Source organism: Scomber japonicus, chromosome 3, assembly GCF_027409825.1.
Source record: "Scomber japonicus isolate fScoJap1 chromosome 3, fScoJap1.pri, whole genome shotgun sequence".
Classification (NCBI taxonomy): domain Eukaryota; kingdom Metazoa; phylum Chordata; class Actinopteri; order Scombriformes; family Scombridae; genus Scomber; species Scomber japonicus.
The window spans coordinates 3,867,868-3,891,088 of NC_070580.1; the positions used below are offsets into that span (position 1 = coordinate 3,867,868).

General features: G+C 39.8%; 2 protein-coding genes across 2 annotated transcripts; one reads left to right on the top strand and one right to left on the bottom strand.

Moving 5' to 3' along the window:
• The first annotated feature begins 593 nt into the window (after window positions 1-593).
• zbtb40 (zinc finger and BTB domain containing 40) lies at window positions 594-13,034 on the top strand. Its single transcript, XM_053316729.1, has 12 exons — window positions 594-666; window positions 1,364-1,553; window positions 3,453-3,892; window positions 4,002-4,195; window positions 4,628-4,841; window positions 4,922-5,320; window positions 6,412-6,618; window positions 6,832-6,996; window positions 8,411-8,625; window positions 9,203-9,359; window positions 10,896-11,146; window positions 12,439-13,034. Exons 2-12 carry the CDS (start codon window positions 1,402-1,404, stop codon window positions 12,652-12,654), a joined length of 2,610 nt encoding a protein of 869 aa, XP_053172704.1. The 5' UTR covers window positions 594-666; window positions 1,364-1,401; the 3' UTR covers window positions 12,655-13,034.
• A 1,537-nt stretch (window positions 13,035-14,571) lies between these two features.
• LOC128356249 (probable transmembrane reductase CYB561D1) lies at window positions 14,572-21,719 on the bottom strand. The gene is made up of 3 exons (XM_053316734.1): window positions 21,511-21,719; window positions 20,359-20,396; window positions 14,572-17,940 (listed from the first exon to the last, which is right to left on the bottom strand). The coding sequence occupies exons 1-3, from the start codon at window positions 21,665-21,667 to the stop codon at window positions 17,434-17,436; spliced, it is 702 nt and encodes a 233-aa protein (XP_053172709.1). The 5' UTR covers window positions 21,668-21,719; the 3' UTR covers window positions 14,572-17,433.
• Between the last annotated feature and the right edge of the window lie 1,502 nt (window positions 21,720-23,221).

Consider the following 23,221-nt stretch of genomic DNA (forward strand, 5'->3'; position numbering starts at 1 on the left):
TTTTTTTATTTGTATAGGGACAAATATACAGTCACCAGCCAATTCACCTGTGCAATCTAATTCAATCCAGTACAATTAATTAAGTTTATAGCCCACATATTCAGTTTTTGTTGACATTGTAAAAAAAGGTTGTGTTTTTTTCTTTGTTTGATTGGTGTTCTAATATTCTGAATATAGTGTATAGTCATATAGTATATAATATTGTATAGTAATATAGTGTATAATAGGCTACTGTATAGTAATATAGTGTATAATAGGCTACTGTATAGTAATATAGTGTATAATATACTGTATAATAATAAAGTATTAGCTTCAGTATTAGCTGCACTAATGCTAATAACATGCTAAACTACTTCCGGTTGTTACAGCGCCGCGTGCCCTCTGAACGCAGCGCAATAAGCCGCCACTTGCCCGTCGTCTATATTAAAGAAGAAAAGATGGACTCTGTTGTAGGTGCTCAATGAATTTACACACTAACTATTTGACCAGACACATTAATAACTGCAGCTTGAAGCGCTCGACACACCGACTGTTAGCCGGAAGCTACGGCATTTGCTTGCCGTACCGACTGTCGCCATTTTCAAAACGGCGAAGCTTTATTGCGCACAGCAGAGTTGTTCAGCAAAGAAGTTTAAATAAAGAGACGGATCGTTTGAATAATTCAAGGTAAATACGTCCAGTGAGTGGAGGCTGGAGTCTCAGCTTTAATTCAGACTATAACTGCTCCTGTATCCCGATCACTTTCACTGTTAGAACATTAGTTCCCTGCTAGATAGTACATTAGCACCCGAAGCTAAAGCTAGTGACGGTAAGCCTGCTACAGCGGGCTAGCGTGTGTATTTATATTTAATGAATATAAATAAGCTATCTAACAATAACTAAACCTGATCAAGCAGACAGCTGCTAATAAGAACAGTGGCTTATAAACAGTATCTGACAGACAGGCCACTCTTTAATACCGAAGTCCATTCAAACGGAATACATGCTGACTGGCTTATTGGTACATAGTGTTTATACTCTGCATACAGTCAGTGGTATAGATATGCACCACAACACATTAACTGTTGGAATGTTTGGGATACATTCACTATTCTGCATACATTTAATACACAAACATGTTCATTAACTTAGCTTAGCTCCAACAGAATGCTTGTCTTGTTTACTTTCCATTCATTGTTCCAATAATCATCTAAACGCAATATGTGCCTCTCTGTATGAAATGTGTGCCATCTTACCAGTGGATCCGAATTATAGATCAGTATTCAGGTTAATTACAATACTGTATATTTTGGCACATTGTTGAGAATGAAAAAAACCCTGTCAATTTCTAAACTGAGTTCTACATGTCCTCTTCACACTAAAGGGAGCAGAGTATTCTGCTGCTCCACAACATCCAGCAAAATGATGGAGCTACCTAACTACAGCAGCCAGCTGATGCAGCAGCTGTGGGCCCTGAGGAAGGAGGGCCAGTTCTGTGACTGTACCATCCTGGTGGGAGATAGTCCTCATCGAGCACATAAACTGGTGCTGGCTGCATCCAGCATGCTGTTCAGGTAGGCTGATCATGGGATTGAATGGATGATTTGCAGAGATCAGCCCAACAACTTAAAGCTAATTCAAGATTAATCAAATCAAGCTCTAAATTGTCTAAATGTTCAGTTTTCATGTCTTCATAAATAAGTTGAAAGACAGTATGCAGGTCTGTAAATTCCCTTCACTTTTAATATAATGCTTTTTATATACTGTGACCAAGACTGTCTATTGCATTTTAGTGCAGCTTTTATTAATAGCATATACGCAACAAACCCTGCTGAATGTAAGAATGTACTGTTGGGAAAATAATTAGCTGCTTGCTGTTCCTCTAACAATGAAAATCAAACAGGATAAAAACTATGTGCTGTTAACAACTCAATCAAAATAAACAGACCCAGTCCAAAAGTAATTTAATGTGGTTGTAAAAGGCTGGTTTAAACCTTTCTCACACAGTTTAATGAGATGAGAACTTGCTATGTAAGGACATTAACAGTTACTTTCTGTTCTCATCTCATATCTACACTCTCAAGTCCAAGATTGCATTCTGATAAGATGCACTAGTCTTTCTTCAGCTGGCATTTAGAGCTGTTTTCTATCACTTTTCAGAGTAGTGTCTCTTTCTCAGGAAAAACAGAAGAGTCATACAAAATGACACTATAAAGACACTTTAAACAAATTAAACAGACTGGGTTGACTCATGTCATGTCTGGTAGTATGATGTTGTGGTTTATGGGTATAAGTAAACAGTATCTTTGGTGTTAACACTGACAGTAATGCTGAACTTTCTGAGAATTCATTCAATCATCCAACTCTGCAGCTCTGTGAAGCCTGAGTCTTGTCACACTCATCAGTGTAGCATTTTTTTTCAAGCAACCTTTCACAAATGAAATCCAGACTTAAAGAATGATGTAATATAAGATAAATATTTGGTCAGTTGTGTAAAAGTCATCTAGAATGGTAGATGTTTGCAGGTCCTGAAGATTCTTAAAAAGTAAAAGTCAAATATTTCCTGTTTCCTACTTGAGACTTTTTTGTATGGTTTGCAGCTGTTGGGACAAGTTCTACATCTATAAGCTCCAGTTTCAGTCAGCAGTATCAGACCTGTAGCAAACACTGTCACTACTGCTAGCTACAGTATCTAACAAGTTCATTATTATATAAGCAGAAACTTAAATCAATTGAAGTTATTTTGTAATAATGTGATGTAGGTGTCAATAAATTCATAATGTTAGGCCATATTATCCTGACTGGTTTTCGGTCATTCTTAGACCAGTATGACCATGAAAAAGCTATTAAATTGTTTTCTGTGTGGTATTAAAATGTCTTTAAAGGTATAAAGTTTAGTAATGAACACTGCAGAAACTCTGTGTAGTTATGTGCCTGATAAATCACATCATGTATCACAGTTTTTTTCATGTTCTTCATATTATGTCATTTACCTGATTTTCTGCACTGCACTGCAGTATGTGGGTAAAATAACCAGACATGTAGTATCTTGATCAAAATCACCAGTCACCTCTAATAATCTCTGCTCTGTTTTAAGTAGTTATCTAACACATTCATTAAATAGTAAGGTATGGTAAGGTAAACTGTATTGAACATTTAAAATTGACAAACAGTAGTCTTGCAATGGTGAAGTGATAAAAAATAAAATACTATATACAATAAACCATCTCTGAAATAATCTGTAATTCTATAAATCTACAACATACATAAATTCCTGATACTATATACAAGTGTGTAATGTTCCTGGTATTAAACAGTGAGGACAGCCTCAGTCTTATTAGTGGGAGTGGGATGTACTGGAGTGGGAGCTGTGGTGCTGTACAGTCTGATGGGATAAACAAGGGAAGATTGTAGAGCAGTAATCCTTTGTTGAATGGGAAAAGGAAATAAAAATGTCTTTATATGTCTATCAGGTCTCTCCTGGATGGTTCTGACACCATCTCCATCGACACAGCTGTGGTGTCCTCTCAGGAGTTCGGCTGTCTGCTGGACATGGTTTACACAGGAAAGCTTCCTCTGGGCAAACACAACGTCAGCCGCGTCGTCGCCGCCGCAGACAGCCTGCAAATGTTCGACGTGGCGGTCGGCTTTAAAAACGTCCTCACTAGCCTCGTGAACCAGCAGCCTCCGGCCCCGGCCTCCTCTACGGAGACGGAGACGCAGACCCCCACCCCCACCCTGGTCAACAAGCTCCCAAACACTGAAGTTTCAGACTCACACAACAAGGATGAGTCCAGTTCAGGTGAGACTGAATCGAAGGCTAAGCCGAAGAGGGAAGAATGTCAGCCTGACAGTAAAGACACAGAGGAACCAGCATTTAAAAGAATCTGTCTGGATCGCTCTGAATCCCCAGGTCAGTGTCGAGTTGTTGCCACGTCAACCGCTTGTTAACAAACATTTTAAACCGGTAACTGGGTCATCTACATACAATCAAAAAGCCTCTCCATCTTTTCTCCTCTCAGGGACTGAAGAAGCTGCACCCTCAGAGAGCGTTACAGAGGAAGGTAATACAACAGCAGCCAAGGTGTCCAATGGTCCAGCCTGTGGTCTTCTGGAACATTCCTCTCAGCTGATAGAGCTCCTCAGTGACGTGCCATCAGTGGTGGAGCTGCTGAGCCAGGCAGCACAGAGTATCCTGGATGAACAGGAGAAACAGGTTAGGATAGGAAAAACCCCAACCTCAACCTCAGCACTTGAGGAAACTGATCAGATGTGTTGCCGCAGAGACACAAAAATATTCGACACTACTTTTTCTTATAACACCTGCTAACACACCAAACATAGTTCCCCTTTTTAAATTTTGTTTAGTATTCATTTTTCTTTTACCTCTTTTGAACCTTTTCTATTTTCCTTCATATTTGTTTTTACATTCTCTTTCAGCTACTGTTGCTCCATTCTATGAATTGTCCCAATGAGCCACCAAATGTACATCATACTCACTTTATTAAGACAACATATAAACCAGGAGGAGGTGTTGAGTTTGTAAAAACCTGCCTTCAATTTAAGCTTGTTCCAAATTGAGGCCTGGTTCTATTAGTGGTCAAATTGAACAATGTGGGAGTTTTCTGTATGTTTCTGCTCCTGCTAGCTTGTGTGTGAGTGCTGTGAGGACTCAGATTCCAGCTCGGTGATGGAGAAGCTGATGAGCAGAGTGAAGGAGGGGCGGATCAGTGAAGGGACGTTCCTCAGGCTGCTCCACACTGTCCAAAAGAAAGCGCCCTCCGCCTTTCCCACGCCACTGCTCTCTCTGCTGGATGAGGAGGAGAGGAACATGCAGGAGCCAGATGAAGGCCAGACTGAAGGTAAAACTGTAAAACACACCTCAAACTGTTGCTTTCATATATGTATCTGTTGTTAACGTTACCATATCTCCATTTTTTAGCTGCTGACTCAGAACAGCAGAACGGGAACGGCAACGAAGACAAGCAAGAGGAAGAGAGAGAAGAAGAGAACATCAAAGAGGAGACGGAAGAGGACGAGAAAGAAGCAAACGCTGCCACCGACGACTCCTCGCCTCCCCCCTCCTCCCCTAGCTCCCCCACCAAGCCCTACTCCTGTCGCTGGTGTAAGAAGGGTTTCGCCTACAAGTGTCGCATGGTGGCCCACGCCAAACGCTGCTCCATGTCCAAGGAGTGCCAGCAACAGTGTCCGCTGTGCCCCGAGAAGCTGGCCAACCAGAGGGCTCTGCAGCGCCACCGTGCTGAGGCTCACCGCAACACCACGCGGGTCAAGAAGAAGGTAGCGTGTGATCTGTGTGGACGCACCTTTGCCCATCCATCAGGTGAGGATGAACACACTCTGTACATCTGTAGGCAACACACGTCAGGCTTTTCACTCTCATCCTTTCCACCTGAATGTGTAGGAGATACTGCTGTCGTGATGAGAGTTTCATATGAAAATACAAGAATGATGCTGTGTAGATTTTTGCAATTTTGCCGTTAATCAAACGTTTCATTGGTTTTACTGGTGAAGAATCCCAGATACAGACAGGATGATCTATAAAGGCTACTGGATGAGAGGTCAGATATTTACAGTTCTACAACAGCTTGACAGTGCACTACCTGGATGGATATATAATCAATCTACACCCATAGTTTCAGCAGGCATGTATTCAAATCCAGCCACCAAAATAAAAGCGTCTCAGTGCTGCTAGTAGCGTATTTGCTTTAAGTTGTATTTTGCACACACATCATTAATTATTAATGGAGCATAGAGTTGATTCAGGCAGAACACTGAAGACCTGACAGTCAGGTGTCCATATGAACAGTAAAGATGCTTTCCTCTATGTAATCATTCCTCCTGTTCATACTAACTATTAAAAGATCTTCAAATGTGCTTTCAATGTTCAGTGATGGAGGACTAAATCCACAATGTTTCCACACAGTCATTTAAAAGTAGATGTGAAGTTTATATTCAGCTTCATCAGTGTGAGTTAGTCATATCAAGTGATATCTGACACATTTACAGTTTTTTTAACATCAAATTCCCTCTTAATGTTTCCTGTTGAGCTGTGGTGGAAGTATAGTAACAAAAAGACTTTGCTACTAAAAACACTGTAACATTGAAACATAGACGATGAAGATTTGACTCATTTGGACGCTGAAGCTTCATACTAGCTTTTTACACATAAGGAGGACTGTGGATTTAGTCCTCCATCACCTACATTGTAAGTGCGTTATGAAGGGATCTTCTAATGGTCTGATATTTGGTTATTATTTATACAGTGTGATCTACATTCTCTCTCTGCTCTCACCTTATCTTGTAGCCTACTATAAAAGTGTGATAAACCGTTAGGTGAGCATCAGCACCATATGAGACAGCAGGATTTCCTCTCCTCTTGTTTCATGTTGTCTCTTGTTGCATATATTTCAGGTATGATTTACCACAAGCGTACTGAGCACTTTGAAGAGAAGCCGTTTGCTTGCGAGGAATGCGGTGCCAAGTTTGGAGCCAACTCATCTCTGAAGAATCACATGCGGCTTCACACAGGAGAGAAACCCTACCACTGCAAACACTGTGACATGAGCTTTAGTGTGGCTGCTGCACTTGCTTACCACACCAAGAAGAAACACTCTGAGGGTGAGAGACACACACACACACACACACACACACACACACACACACACACACACACACACACAGACAGAGTAACAAAGAAAGTGTTTATTTTGGTGTGAGGTAAAAATCAGAAATCTCACTGGTGTCTGATAGTCCAGTTCTTGCTGATTCAGATTTTGTGTGTGTGTGTGTGTGTGTGTGTGTGTGTGTGTGTGTGTGTGTGTGTGTCTTTAGGGAAGATGTATGTGTGTCAGTACTGCAAAGCAGTCTTCGCCCAGTCCATTGAACTGACTCGCCACGTGCGAACACACACTGGTGATCGGCCGTATGTGTGTCGGGAATGTGGGAAAGGCTACAGCCAGGCCAGCGGACTGACTGTACACCTGCACACCTTCCACAGTAAGAACACACCAGCATGTCTGCTCACTGCCTGCTGCTTCTTCTTTCTTAACATGACTGTTTATCTTTTGTTGTTTAACTTTGATCATTTTTTTGTTGAATAGTTAAAGCATGCATAGGGTTAGGGGACTGTGTGATTAAGGAAGAGGGGGATCAGAATAAAAGGAGGCTTATGTACTTTTTCTTGGACTTTTTTGGTAAAGCAGAAGAGGGTCTTTTATTTTTTTTCATGCCTGATTTTTATTTTATTTTACTTCTGTCTTAGATTTAAACATATAATGATAATGAATAAACAGTTACTTCATAAAGATGGCTTCTGTGAGCTAGAATAGAATAGAATATAATGCCTTTATTGTCATTTCATTGTTAAGAAACCATACAACAAAATTGAAGTACTACTCTAGTAAGGTGGAAAGAACACATCCTCCACACATTAGCTCAGACATATTCCTCACAATATATAATAACTAAAAACAATAACAAAATGCCACCGTTTTTAAAAAGTGCTGTGAGAAATTGCATGTTCAGAATATTGCACATTAAGAAAAACATCATCTTGAGTGTTTGAGTCTGTTCAAAGTGCATATTGGTGAGTGTGTGAGTGTCTCAGTGATCTGTAACGCTGCCCAGAGGGACAGAAATTCATTGTCTGGTTCACTGAATAGTTTTTAAATCAGTCAGTACTAAGTAGGACAGATGTGCACGTTTAGTGAAATACAATAGATGTGGATCTTTAGAGGAATTTATTAGTTATTGTTCAGCCAACCTCTTCTACTAAAGAGTGAATTAAAATGAACTGATTAAAGTTTGGAACATTAGATGATCAGTCCATTAATGCAGCATCTTTATTTCTCAGGTGATTAGAGACTTCACTGTTTGTTTGTGTTTTACATTTAACCAACATGTTACTGCACCTGTATAGATTCATCACATCACCTCTTGCCTAAAACCAAACTAGCTGTGAGCAAAGCCAGAGTTACTGTTACTGTCAGAGCTTGTGGTGCTCACAGCTGTACAGCAAGAAAAACCCCTCCACTCAGTCTGAAAGAGTGCATAAAAGTTCTGAGTGGTCCTCTCTGCTGTGCACCTCACTGTGCACTGACACTATTAAATTTTGCTTTGATATTTGACTGTGCCCTTTTGGAACATCACGTGATTCATATCTACTTTTAATATTTAAAATCCAGCATGTAGAGCAACAGTTTGAGGCTCAGAAGCCTCAGAGCTCCAATCACACAGACTGGAATCAGAGTAATAACAGTATGTTAGTGTGTTAGGAGAGGGTCCAACAAAAATATAGATAGTTTTGCCTCCCTCCCCACTGCAATCATTTTGAACTCTTCCCGTACATTTGAATGGAGTCATTGAATATTTATTAGATATTAATTCATTGATTTCTGCTGCTTCATGTCAGATCTGTCGGAGCCTCATGACTGTCAGAAGTGCTGTCTGAGCTTTTCTACACTGGAGGAGCATCGGCAGCACATCGAGGAGTTCCACCCGAAGGAGTTCCACAAGTGTCCCACCTGCAACAAGGTGTTCACCAGCGCCGCCCTGCTGGACAAACACAAAGCCACACACACAGGAAGCAAGCCCTTCAGCTGTGACCTGTGCAACAAGTCTTATCAGGTAGAAAGTGTGTGAGCTCACTTATTACACAGTCAAAAGAAAAAGAGTCCACTCACAGCTCATTGTCTAATGTGTGTCACAAATTGTGGAGTACTTTCTATTTCATTTAATGTCCTCGAGTCAAGGAAGGAAGGGAGGCAGAAGGAAGGAAAGGAGGGAGGGAGGAAGAAAGAAGGAAAGGAGGGAGGAGGGAAGAAGGGAGGAAAGGAGGGAGGAAGGAAGGAAGGAAGGAAAGGAGGGAGGAAAGGAGGGAGGGAGGGAGGAAGGAAGGAAGGAAAGGAGGGAGAGGAAGAAGGTAGTGGGGAAGAAGGAAGGAAAGGAGGGAGGAAGGAAGGTAGGAGGGAGGGAGGGAGGGAGGAAGGAAGGAAGGGAGAAAGGAGGGAAGAAGGAAGGAAAGGAGGGAGGGAAGAAGGAAGGAAGGGAAGGAGGGAGGAAGGAAGGGAAGGGAAGGAGGGAGGAAGGAAGGAAAGGAAGGGAGGAAGAAGGAAGGGGGAAGAAGGGAGGAAGAAGGAAGGGGGAAGAAGGAAGGAAAGGAGGACGACACAAAGGTTAAATGTCTCTCCATCTGTTACCACAGCAACTGTCGGGTTTGTGGTACCATAACAGGACCAACCACCCCGATGTGTTTGCTAATCATACCCGGCAGCTGAAGACTCTGGTTCAGTGTGACGTCTGCTTCAAGTTCTTCCCCAGTGCTGCTAGCGTGGCCAAACACCAAGCAGCTGAGCACCAAGGTAAAAGACAGTAACGTAGACAGTGGACCTGCACCAAAATGATTTGACCCCAAAAGATATCTAGCTTTGAACTACATCTCAACGTTTAGGCCAGAGGTGTCAAACTCATTTTCATTCAAGGGCCACATGCAGACCAATTTGATCTCATGTGGGCCAGATCACTAAAAAGAAGGAAGGAAGGAAGGAAGGAAGGAAGGAAAAGAAGCGAGGAAGAGAAGATGGAAGGAAGAAAGGGAGGAAGGAAAAGAAGCGAGGAAAAGAAGATGGAAGGAAGAAAGGGAGGAAAGACAGATTGAAGGAAGAAAGAAACGGAGCAAGGACAGATGCAAGGAAGGGAGAAAGGAAGAGAAGACAAGAAGGAAGGAAGGAAGGAAGGAAGGAAGGAAAAGAAGACAGGACAGAAAGATGGGAGGAAGAAAGCAAGCAAGGACAGATGGAAGGAAGGAAGAGAAGACAAGAAGGAAGAAAGGAAGGAAAAGAAGAGAGGAAGGGAAGAGGGAAGGAAGGAAGGATAGACAGATGGAAGGAAATAAGTAAGGAAGGAAAAGAACACAGGAAGGAAAGTGGACCGGTGCACTCCTCGGTGGGCCGGTTCTGGCCTGCGGGCTGCATGTTTGACACCCCTGGTTTAGGCTTTTTAGAAATCCAATGTAGATATAAAACTGTATAGACAAAAAAGTATTATTTAAAAATGCTAATCTTTGCTGAAATTAGGTCCAATGAACTTAATGAGAAGAACAGTTGATATATAACACCACTCATACTATAATATTATACACTAGACTATATCTCTTGAATTTAAATACACGTTATTTTTCTGAATAATGTGACCAAGAGAGATTGTATCTCTCAAACACAAATATGAATGAATATAGAATATATTATCGTGACATTTTGCAGATATGATAATCTTCTTTAAAACACATGATGGGTGGGTTTTTGTGCACAGTTTCAAGTGAGAACCTGATGTAGAGAGGTTAATTTCACTGTAGACCACAGTCACACTGTCACACCCTTCCACATCCATCCTAAATGTAAGTCTAGTTATGCTGTATATCTTAGCTGGGCCACACACCAGCACCTGCATTACTCTTATGACAAGTTCAGTTCAGACATCAAACAGTTAAGTAAAATAAATGCTGATATTTCATTTCCAAATATTTGAATAATTACACAATGCAGTGTCTATGCTGTACCTGTAAACCTGCACTGGTCTCTCATTGAATAGTGCTGATTAAATGGCAATCAGCTGAGAATTTCCAATTTTAGAAATACAATCTTAAAAGTCTGTGTAAAAACATCAATATGTTACTGTTAAATGCATCTCAGCAGTCATTTTAGTCTTTAGTCAAACATCTTTTTTTAAATGAGATTGTTTGTCTTTTATTTTGAAGTAACTGTGTTCAAAGAGGAATGCTGTGTTTGACTGTTTGGCCCCGGCTGCACAGCAGAAGGCGAAGATGAAAAGTCCTCACAGTTGTGACTGAAGACAGTACAAATGAATAAATAAGAGCAGTGTGTGCGTCTGTCCTCCAGGCTCGGCTGCGTCTACGGTGCGTTGTCTGTACTGTCCAGCTGTGTTGGGTGGAGAGGAGGAGCTGCAGGAGCACATCAGCACCCAGCATGTGAACCAGAGCAGCGAGGTCTTCAGCTGTCCGCTCTGCTCCCTGGTCTGCATGTCCCAGATGGAGCTGCAGGAGCACCTACTCTCCTGCCACATGGAGGCACAGGACGAACAGGAGGCAGGGGAGGAGCAGGAGCAGGAGCAGGCCTCCACCTCCCATACAGTAAGGAGCTCTGCTGCTGCACTCACATACTCAGAAAATACTGTTCACTTCAGCTCAGTAAAATTTAATTTGAAATCCTTTGCATTCCTGAACATGAGTGCACTGTTTTACACTGATAGTTTTCTATATTACAGATTTCACCAAAGTCCAGTTGACCTCAGCTTGGCCCTCCTCCACACACACACACACACACACATACACACACACAAACAGATGGTTTCATCTCAAGTAGACTCGACTACTGTAACGGTCTTCTGACTGGACTCTCACAAAAAAGCATTAAACAGCTGCAGCTCATTCAGAACGCTGCAGCTCCAGTTTTAACCAGAACAAAGAGATCAGAGCACATTACTCCAGTTCTAAAGTCTTTACACTGGCTCCCAGTCAGTTCTAAAGTCTTTACACTGGCTCCCAGTCAGCTATAGAATAGATTTTAAAGTTCTGCTACTGGTCTACAAATCACTGAATGGTTTAGGTCCAGAATACATGAATGACATGTTAGTAGAATATAAACCCAGTAGAGCTCTGAGATCTACTGACTCAGGTCAGATAGTTGAGCCCAGAGTTCAAACTAAACATGGTGATGCAGCTTTTAGCTGTTATGCTGCACACAACTGGAACAAACTACCAGCAGAACTGAAATCAGCCCCAACTGTGAACATTTTTAAATCCAGATTAAAAACATTTCTCTTCTCCTGTGCTTATGATTGAGATCTTTTAAAGCATTTTACATTTTAATCTTTTATTTGCACTCTATGTCCTTTTAATAACTTTAAAGCAAATGATTATTTTATGCTACAACCTTATATTTAATGCTCTATTCTTTCTATTTTTCTGCACTTTGTTTTTAGTTTTTATATATATATTTTATTACTATTGGGGGGGGGGGGTAATTGTATGTTGTAATGTTTTGGTTTTATTCTTAATTCTCAAATTGCATGTTTTTATGTTTTTTTTATTTCCAATTCTTACTGTTAAATGCTTGTTTTATGTAAAGCACATTGAGTTGCCATTGTGTATGAAATGCGCTATATAAATAAACCTTGCCTTGCCTTGCCTTTAGAAAAATACCCACACTGACAAAAAAAGTAGCTGCTCTTCATATATAAAGACATAGTTATTCCAGGTGTAAAAGGTAACAAATAAGGAACATTTGATTGTTACTTTGATTATAAATTAAAGTTATATCAAACTTTCAAGCAGCTGACCACACCTCTGAACCCTGCTCTGACAAAATGATTCATTTTAGAACTGTATATTCAAATAAAATCATGTCTTCTATGTCCAATCAGGTGATCTCAACAGATGCAGCAGGTGACGAGGGGGAGGAGTCAGGCATCTCTGAGGAGCAGTCACAGCTGGCAGCTACACAGCAGGTGTTTGTGACTCTGGCAGGGGGAAGAGAGGGCAGCTCAGCGGGGGAGGTGGTGGAGGTCAACATGTACGACCTGCTGAACAGCTCTGTCACTTTCATCTGCGAGGACAAACAAACAGGTCCCGACTCTTAACTATGAACTTTGACCCAGCTGAACACTGAGGAGTTTTATTATTATAATCTGATCATTGATACAACTTACAACACCAGGCTAAACTGACCTGCACAAGCCAAGGACTCTTATTGCTCCAGGTCCATGTTTAGTCCACCAGAAAAGATTTAGTTTTGCAGTTGTAAATAAATGTGGTGAATGTGTATTTGACTGTAGTTTATATACAGAAACCCAGGTTGGTTTATATGAGAAGTCCACAGAGAGCACTGAAGGTCTAACAGCAAATATGAACTCCCCCAGGCTGCCTTGTCTGTTTCTGCTCCTGTTACTACACTTCCCAGAATGCTTTTCATCAACTACTAGAGATGTGATATGGATTTATAGTTTTGTAAAGGTGAAAATCAGCTGCACTCCATTCACTGATGAAGACTGTGAGATCAATTTGTGTTTTGTTTTGTGTTTTTTTGAGGCAGTCCTAATTAATATGTGTGGTCATTAAAGGAAAAGGTTTGCATTATTTTATACTTGAAACAATCCTAAGAAAATACCACAACCAACAATAACTCCCTGTGTTCTCTTACCCTGTCTGTGGCTCTCAGCCCCAAGCCCACACTGAAGACGCAAATCGTTAAACACACAAATATTTCATCTAATTTTTAAGAAGAAGCTTCAGTAATCTCCTAAAACAGCAAGGCATTGTAGTTTTTAACAAACTACAACTCTTTATTCAAACAGGAGGATATATAGTGCATTATTTGGGGACTATTTTCAGCAGAGGATTAATACACATTTGGTGCTCTGCTTTGTGTCAGTAGGACAATGTGTGAGAGATTGAGTTAAAATAAACTAGTGTGTGTGTGTTCAAAAGTGTGACTCATTGATCTGTTTTTAATAGATTTAATAGTATACAACTAGAGAGGAATAAGCTATACCAGGCTTTGATTCATTTGAGGCTAAATGCTAACATAAGAATACAAACATACAATGACAGTGCTAACATGCTAATGTTAAGCAGGGATTATGTTTACATGAATAAATGAGTTTAGTGTGTTAGCATGCTAGCATATGATAAATGATAAATAGCTACAAACATACAACTGTTACAAAATGTATGTAGCTTTGCGGGTAGTGTATCATAAACCAAAGTATTAGACAAATTAAAAAGTTTACTTAATGTTGGTTTTAGATGAAAAATCAGAGGATAATCAGACTTATAATAGTTCATTCTGAGGACGACATGAATATCTGTACTATTTTCTTTGGGCAACACATTCAGTAGTTCTTCAGGTAGATGATTAAAAACCAAAATATCCAGCTGCTGGTATGCTGGTGGCACTAGAGATAAAGTCAGGGAGTCACAATGTTCATATTTCATGGCAGTCCATCTAATGCATGTAGATTTTGAGATAGTTCAGTCTGGAACAGTATTGTCAGCTGATTAGCATGGCTAGAAATACACCATGTTACTGGCTTGATCCTCTAAAAGTAGGAAAGCAGAATATAAAGGTAGTATGTTGAGGCTGTTCTCTGCTCCTGTCAGAGTACAAAGTGTTAGTACTGTGTTTTACACTGGATTTCTTTCTGTATGATTATTAAAATCTTTCATTTCTGACAAGTCCTATTTTTTGCATTCAACATGACACTTTTTGTCCACATTCTGTTGCTCCACTTATGCAGGAACAGGAAACCACACCATCAAAACAAATACAAGAGTCCACAGATGTACAGCCCCTACATCTAAGTAAGGCTTACTACAGCCCCTACATCTAAGTAAGGCTTACTACAGCCCCTACATCTAAGTAAGGCTTACTACAGCCCCTATATCTAAGTAAGGCTATAGCCTTACTACAGGCTAGCTTTCTTTCTTTTCTTTTTTTAAGATTCTGTCATTAAGGTGAATTTGTCTCTTTATGAATAAACATAAACAAACAAATACAATTCAAATGTATGTATTTGTTTATTACAGAAGGTTCACAGGCAGCAATCTGCCAACGAGAATGGGATCAGTACAAACCTCACAACCTCCACTCTGATCAGCCCACAAACACTGTACAGGCTCATACAGCAAAGTCCTGAGTAGTAAACAGAACAAACAATACATTTATTTATAAGCGAGTTGTGCTCAGCAGAACGTAATTTAATGAAGGGAAGAATACATTCTAAGGCAAAGACTACACAGGTTTTAAAATGGTGAAATTAGAAGATTCACAGTTTCTGGAATTAATAATTTGACTTTAAAATAAGATATATATTTTTAAAAAAGAATTCCCAATAGCGTACATTCATTGCATCCAGATTTAAAACAAAAAGAAAAGCTGAAGGAAGAGTTAAAACGTCCAAGCTGAAGAAATATCTTGGAAATTATCTATTATTGCCTGATATTCTTCCAGGTTCCCATTATTCAGTGTATTCTACATTGATGAGTCCTTTAGGAGAACCAAGATATGTCTGCCATTTGAAAACCACACAATGATTTGTAATGAGCTTAGTATTATATCAAAAAGAAAACTACTGATTTGTATTGGCATGGGCTGCCTAGTAGTGATTAAGATGAAGTTTAGACAGTACATCCAATAGGTCTTTGTGCATTGGGTTTGCTAGCAGAATTAAAAATATTCCACATGAATCTGTCCCAGCAGGGTTTCCCACAATGTCCTGATTACTGCACCCCAAATAACAGCTGCTTTCTACATAACTGCAAAGCAAAGCAACTTGTTTGTGCCATTTTCAGACTTTTATTTGCCCTGAATTCAGCCTGTCAGGCAATACTTGCTTCCAAGCTGTAGCTCTCCCAACAAGCTCTGTGTACATCAGATGATTAGTTTCATGGTTACAAACAGGAAAGATCTTAATCTCTGCATAGGAAGATGATTTCGGATGCTCATTCATAAGGACGCTGGTTTGCTTAGAACAAGTTGTGATTCATTTGCCCTTTGGCAGTTTTAAATTGGATAGAAAAGTGCAGTGATTGATTCAGTTTTAAAATATCCTCATGACTATATTTCAGAGGTATTGAGAGAACAGGACAAAGCTTTAAGCTTGTAATGAAGGGATTGGATTCATCAAAGTCAGTTAGGTTCCTGGAGGGACTAACTGATGACGTCTTAGCTAGAGGAAAGCTTGTACCTTTGCCTTCGGTTTACGAAGTAACACAAAGGCAAAAATAAAAAATCACACAGGGCACAGCTAACAGATAACCACATAAAAGATACAATGCTGAATGTCACATATACACACACACTGAAAAGGGTTTTTAAAAGTTCATGAACCAAAGGTGCTACATGTAGCTTTGCATAGTCTTTCTCATGATAATGTGTATAGTGTAATAGTGTATAGTTTGTGTAATCAAATGAGCCCATTCCACTAATAACACATTACCTTATTGCTTTCATTAATGATAAATGAGCCCTTATCACAAACTACTAAAACTTGTACCATGTAACTCCCAATACTCAATAGTGTCATTTGCTTTCAACCAGTGTTATATCCATTCTTGTGGTTCTCAAGGAAGTGATTTTGGTGGCCACACAACTTTAAGGCCTAACAAAGCTGTTACAGCTAACATGTTAGCTAAATGTTGCTCAGTGTCCAGCGGACAGGGAGACTAGCACTGTCTTGACCAGCAAGCTAACTCTGTCCATCTGCTTTGTGCTCTGTTTGTGTTATTCTTTTTGGGGTCATCACTGCAAATGTCTATATACACATTACACATATTCTGCCATTGAATATGTGTAATGTGAAAAAATGATATGAAACAAAATGTTGTATATTTGTGGAGTTTTAAATGCTAAAGACTACATGTAGCACCTGTAAGCAACCGAGACAGACAGCACAAAAACACCACAAATTAATAAATAAATAGAGTTTACAGGCTGGTATATAATCTACCACTGCACCTTCATTGCAGGAGCTGCTTGCTAACACACTCAGTGTTAAACTAAACAGCTGTCGGTGCTTTATATCCCTTCAGAAAGAGTCTCTTTTCCTTTCACTGCATATGTAGTGCAAATATTCCTCTGGAGAGGCAAAGGCAGAGATGTAGACCAGCTCCGCTCTGCCTCCAGCACTTTTTCAGACTGATGACCACACCTCATGTGTCTGTGTGCACATCTGCGCTTCATAATTCACATTTTATGCATAGTGTCATCTGATTCTTTGAGAATCCCTTTTTGTTTTCATTTGAACAGTGGTTGCAGCTTGAGGACACTAAATGTTTCTAGTTGAAGTTCTTCTACTGGCCAATAAATGCTGTAAAGAAGGTATGACGGGTAAGAACACAACTTAGTCGTTTGACTCCTCAAATGAATAACTTCTGCCCAAAAATGTGTAATTTGTACCCTCAAATTAATTTATTCCACAAATGACTTCAATTATTTATCACGTGGACTCAATGTGATAACAAGTGAGGTAAAATGAGGTACTTATGAAGACATTTTGCATTTTCAATTCAAGAATACAAATTGATCATTAGTGGGCACAAATGATCAAAATCAGCTGTAATGTGTTTTGAGATTTGTATGTTGGGTCTCTAAATGAAGATTTTAGAGATGAGGACAAGCTGTAAAATTAGGTTCCAGGCTTCAAACCTTCCCTTAATAAATATGTGGTTGAAGACAGACGCTTGTTTTCATGTTCTTCTTCTGTCTATGAGACTACTAGAGTGTGAAGCGCTTTGCTTTGATTATTTCATCTTCAAATGCTGCTTTAGCCTTTGATTCTCTGAGCCAGTCTCTGAGCCTCTGATTAAACCATCAATCCAATGTGGCCACAGAGTAAATACAGTCTAATCCTCTATGTCTACTAGCTGGTGATCTTCTTGCGGGGCAGGTAGCCATTAGTGATCTGGTTCATCACCACCAGGGCGGGAAAGAGGGGCAGCAGGAGGAAAGCCCACCATGCCACCCCTTTAACGGTGGCCTGGAACCAGTCTGAGAACATGGCCGACATGATGGTCACTGTGGCCAGCAGGTAGACCACCAAGCCGCAGGTAGCATGGTACAGCTTCAGCCTCTGCACGGGCCGGTTCAGACGCAGCAGCTTGGGGAACATGACGCAGAAGCCGCAGGCCGCTTGGAGCACTGTGGCGGCCAATGTGCAGATGCCCAGCAGGCTGTGCCAGCTGACCAGGTGGGGGCGCTCTGACACGTTCTTGCTGGCCACCATGAAGCCGAGCCCAGTCGCTGCAGCTATCAGGACCAGAGCCTGGCAGAACCAGTGGAGACGGACTTTACCTTTCCGAGACTTAAAGCAGAAGGGGGATCCTTCAGCTGAGAAGAGGAGGATGCCTTCAGTCATACACAGGCAGTACTGGAGGAGGATGAAAAGAAAGAAATGTGGTAAATAAACACGTTGTCATTATTTGGAGCAAAGCATGTGTGGATTGTGTGTAATAGTGTGGTTACATTCACCAGTGTGGATTTGAAGGAATATTTTAGGAAATTACATTTACATGACAATTACATGTCCAAATATATGATTTTATCAGACACCTGCCAGCCAATCAGACATCAGTATTATTACAGTATGTTTGCAACATTGTAAAACCATACATATCATTAAGCTGTTATACTACTGAGCGCTGAGTTGTAATGAATTATAGTTTTAGGTACAGTACAATATAGTATAGTATGGTACAGTACAGTACATTACAGTGAAGTGTAATACAGTACATTACAGTATAGTAAAGTATAATAGAGTACAGTATAGTATGGTACAGTACAGTACATTACAGTACAGTACAGTAAAGTATAATACAGTACAGTATAGTATGGTACAGTACAGTACATTACAGTACAGTACAGTAAAGTATAATACAGTACAGTATAATACAGTACAGTACATTACAGTACAGTATAATACAGTACATTACAGCACAGCACGGTACAGTAAAGTATAGTACAATATACTAGAGTAAAGTATAATACAGTACAGTGTAATACAGTACAGTAAAGTATAATACAGTACAGTACATTACAGTACAGTACAGTACAGCACAGCACGGTACAGTAAAGTATAGTACAATATACTACAGTAAAGTATAATACAGTACAGTAAAGTATAATACAGTAAAGTATAATACAGTACAGTAAAGTATAATACAGTACAGAACAGCACAGTACAGTAAAGTATAGTACAATATACTACAGTAAAGTATAATACAGTACAGTACAGTAAAGTATAATACAGTACAGAACAGCACAGTACAGTAAAGTATAGTACAATATACTACAGTAAAGTATAATACAGTACAGTGTAATACAGTACAGTGTAATACAGTACAGTAAAGTATAATACAGTAAAGTATAATACAGTACAGTACATTACAGTACAGTACAGTACAGTACAGCACGGTACAGTAAAGTATAGTACATTATACTACAGTAAAGTATAATACAGTACAGTAAAGTATAATACAGTACAGTAAAGTATAATACAGTACAGTACAGTACAGTACAGCACAGTAAAGTATAGTACAATATACTACAGTAAAGTATAATACAGTACAGTACAGTACAGTACAGTAAAGTATAATACAGTACAGTATAATACAGTACATTACAGTACAGCACAGTACAGTACAGTACGGAGTGTAGGTGTGTCTGGTTGCACTGGTATAGAATTGTTGCATAACTGCCAAAGCAGTTATCAGGGGAAGACTGTTTGAATGTCAATAAAAAAAACCTGTCAACAAAAACAAGAATGTGGAAGAGAGAGATTAAGATCAGATCTGCTGACAGTCAGAGATCAGTCTAAAGGAGACTGGGGTTGAGATGACATCTTATTTAAATAAGAAGACTCTATCATCCCAATAAATCAGCTTAACCCTATGCATGTGTGTATGTGTGTGTGTGTGTGTGTGTGTGTGTGTGTAACAGAGTTATAAATAGCCTTCTGTTGTATGTGCTTTGAAATGGTTTCTGTGAGAGAAATCCTGACACGAAAGAGAAGAAGTGTTGTGACATTCATGGCTGACATACTTGGATGACTGACTCATCACACTGTGCTGCCATGACACACAGAAAGGCCATTTCATAGTGAAAAGCTGCGCATAACAACATAGTGTGGGTCACTTTGTAACACAATAGCTGACGCAGTGATGCAACACGGCCATTAATGGCAGCACTCCCTCCTACTTACCGCTCCTATCTATTATTCACAGTGGAAAGGAGGATGGAGACTCAGTGACTACAGGGTGTGAAGGTGAAGATATGTTCAGAGCTAATATTCAACTGGAGAAATATTTGTGGAATCATTTATTCTTCATGTCAGATCAGACGCTCACAGGCTGTCTTTCTATTCTAAATGTAACCAGTGTTAATCATTACTGAAGGCACAACACTGTAGTATCAAGCCTAAAACCATGGAGGAAAGAAAAGCAAATAGTCATAGTGGTACTTTCTCTTCCATTTCTCCCGCTGCACTCACACAGGGAGCAAGGTTTTATGAAAATGAAGTAACCTAATATGATCATCAATACATCATGAGAGTCATTTCAGAAGTACTGTTGATGGCTGAGAATTGGATTTTTTTTTCCTTTTCTTGATTTCAATGTAAAGTGAAGATTTTGAAATGGTTGAACTTTTGTACACTGATCAATAAATGGAGAAGATAACTGACACATAATAATTTATCATAATTAAGAAATGCTAAGTTGTACTTATGAAATATGGAAATCATGTTTGAGAGATGGAGAAGGTAAAGTCAGGTATAAGACTGTAAACTTACTGCAACAGACATACACAATGGATGCCAGGAAAACAGACCTGCAACAAAGAGAAACACCAGTAAACAGTCTGACAATCATTTATGGATGTTAACTATTTGTTCATGATCACAGAACTAATTATGTTTCCACATTTTAGCAAATTATAGGATTCAAGTGAGGTTCCCGCTTACATTTGTTTCTCAACCAGTTCCTACAGCTGGCAAAATGTGATATGTGATAAAACAGCTGAAGCACACGGTGAAAGGAGCTGATCCCACTCAATGATACTGTACTGTATTTAACCTCTGATTTGTCTTTTCTGACTGACAGAAAGTGACTTGATAAGAGTTTTCTGACTGATTCAGTGATTATGTCATTGATCAGTTACTGATCACTCACTGGTTCCAGCTTCTTAAATGTTCATCACAAACTGTTTTTCTGTTTCACCTCAATGTAAAGTTGACAGTAAGAAAGGATTCATATTGATACTGAAAGTGATCATGATTTACTACGTTGTTAGAAATGAGTAATACTACACAGAAATGAATAAAGCATAATTACAAATCTTCAGAACAAAATTAAAGGAGTATTAATATGTTAAATATAGCTGTGTTAAATGCTACAAACATTGATCCAGTGAATCCTTCAATATTGTCAAGGTGGTTATGAAGGAAAGGTAGTTTGATCTAATCAAATCTAACTGTGAAGGAAGCAGTCTCTGTCTGTCTGCATGTTTGTCCTTTGCTTTTGTCAACAACAGTTCATTGACTTCACAGCTGGCAGGTGTGTTGCTGAGCAGCAGAGGAAGTGTTCTCTGGAAGCAGTCATACTGGAGGCCAACAATCAGCCAGGTCTGAACAGGCTCCATATTAATGTATTATACATTTGTGACTGCCAGGTTTCACCTCATACATTCACTGAGACAAGAGAACTAGCCTTTAAATATATTACAATTTCAAAGTGTAGAGCCATAGGAAGAGGTTATTAAATATGAAGTGTATTACATTTATCAGGTTTATTTACATGAGTAATCCTTAAACCAAACTAAAAGCTATGAATTACTAGAGCCTCAACAAATAAAGTTATGATTAAACTGCTGTTCAATCCATCAACTGAAGCAGATTAAATAGACAATCATTTGGATTTAGTGACACATCCATGTCTGCACTCACTGGTTCCGGGTCTTGACAGCAGGGAGATGATGAGGGTCAGGCCGAAGCCGGTGACATGAGCCGCGATCACCGCCGCCCTCCTCATCCACACATAGAGCCAGAAGTCCCGCATCCCCAGCCCCTCTCCCACCGGGCTGTACTCCACGTCCGCCCACATGCTACCTGCCGGGGCTGTGCATGAGCTCCATGCTCACCTGCTACTGAAGGAGGAAGAGACTGGAACAGGCGGCCAGATGTACATGACTTTTAGTCAAGTTACACTCAAGCACAGCAGTGTACTTCCGGTGTGTATTTCACACATTAAAACTCCGCTTCAAGGTTATATCAGCCTCATTAAATAAAATATGAAGTATATAAACGTTAAATGGGTACGCTAAAAAAAGAAAAAAGTAAAAGAAAAAGTAGAGTAAATGGGAAGGTGCTGTTCAATGTGGCAGAGGGGAAAACAATCAACTTCCGGTTGGAGTATTGACTCATTTGACGAAAGAAATAATCCCTTTGAGTCAAATCAAGTGTGACTGCGGATTAAATGTGTGTGATTAGAGGAGTGAAGAGGCAGACAGCAGCAGCAGCAGGATGGCGGGAAGACGTCAGTCATGATAACAGCAGCAGCATGAACAGCCTGGCAGCTTGTTGTCTCTGTCACATCTTTTGAATCCACACATCAGCAGTTAGACGTGCGCTCGCTCACACGCTGCCACACAATGAACCAGGTTGTAAAGTTTAAAGTTTAAAGTGTAAGCTTTTATCTGCTGATGTTGCTTCATGTTTTGCTTTCACTTCCTAGTTTGAATCTTGGCCGAAGAGTGTGGCGAATGAGATGCTACATTTCCATTTCCTGCTGTCACGTGACTGTTTACTAGCTCTTCAGTGACCAGCTATTAGAATGACAAGAGTTATTGTCGTGTGTATTAAAACGAGAAGTCATCATGTGACATCATGAGAGGCACTAGGGATAAGGACACCATGTCAACCAGGGAATATAACCTTCCGCCTCATTTGTATCACTCTTTTCTTTCCGTCCACACCTACAGTCTATGGTCCACACACAGTGACAACTAGAACTGAACTGTAACGCCATGTAGACAGCGGCGTCGAGCACGCACTGCGCGCTCCATCTGTGTCTGCACTCTGCAGTTAATGAAAATGATTGAAGTTACTGCTATATGTTGTTCAGAGAAATAAAAAGAAAGCATGTGCTGATTCTTTGAGTTTTACTTTGCAAATGTAAAGTGCTTCATAAATTAAATGTATTATAATTATTAAGTATTTCAGACACTAGCTGCTGTGATGTTTCAGTAATTACAGACCAAACTGATGTGTAAAAGTGCACAGATCTTAACTCTTAAAGATCCGCAAACTTTATTTTTTTCACATTATAATAGAGAACAAAGGTCCAGCATCTTTAAAGAGACAAACCTCTCTAAAGAAATCACCTCTGGGTGTCATTTTGGTCCAGTCTGTGCTGAGAGAGGAGCAAAGCTGCATTACAATAAATAAATAAACATATATAAACAAATAAAGTAATCAGTCAGTTTCTAAAATGAAGATATTTGCAGGCTTTGGAGTTTCACTGTAAATGTCAGGCTGGATACAGATTTTGTTGTGCTGTATGTCAGTTTATAGGAAAGATTTTGATTTGTCACTGGATTTAGAACTATTATTAAAAGTATCTATTTATAGTGTGTGGGCCTTAAATCTTGATCTTTTT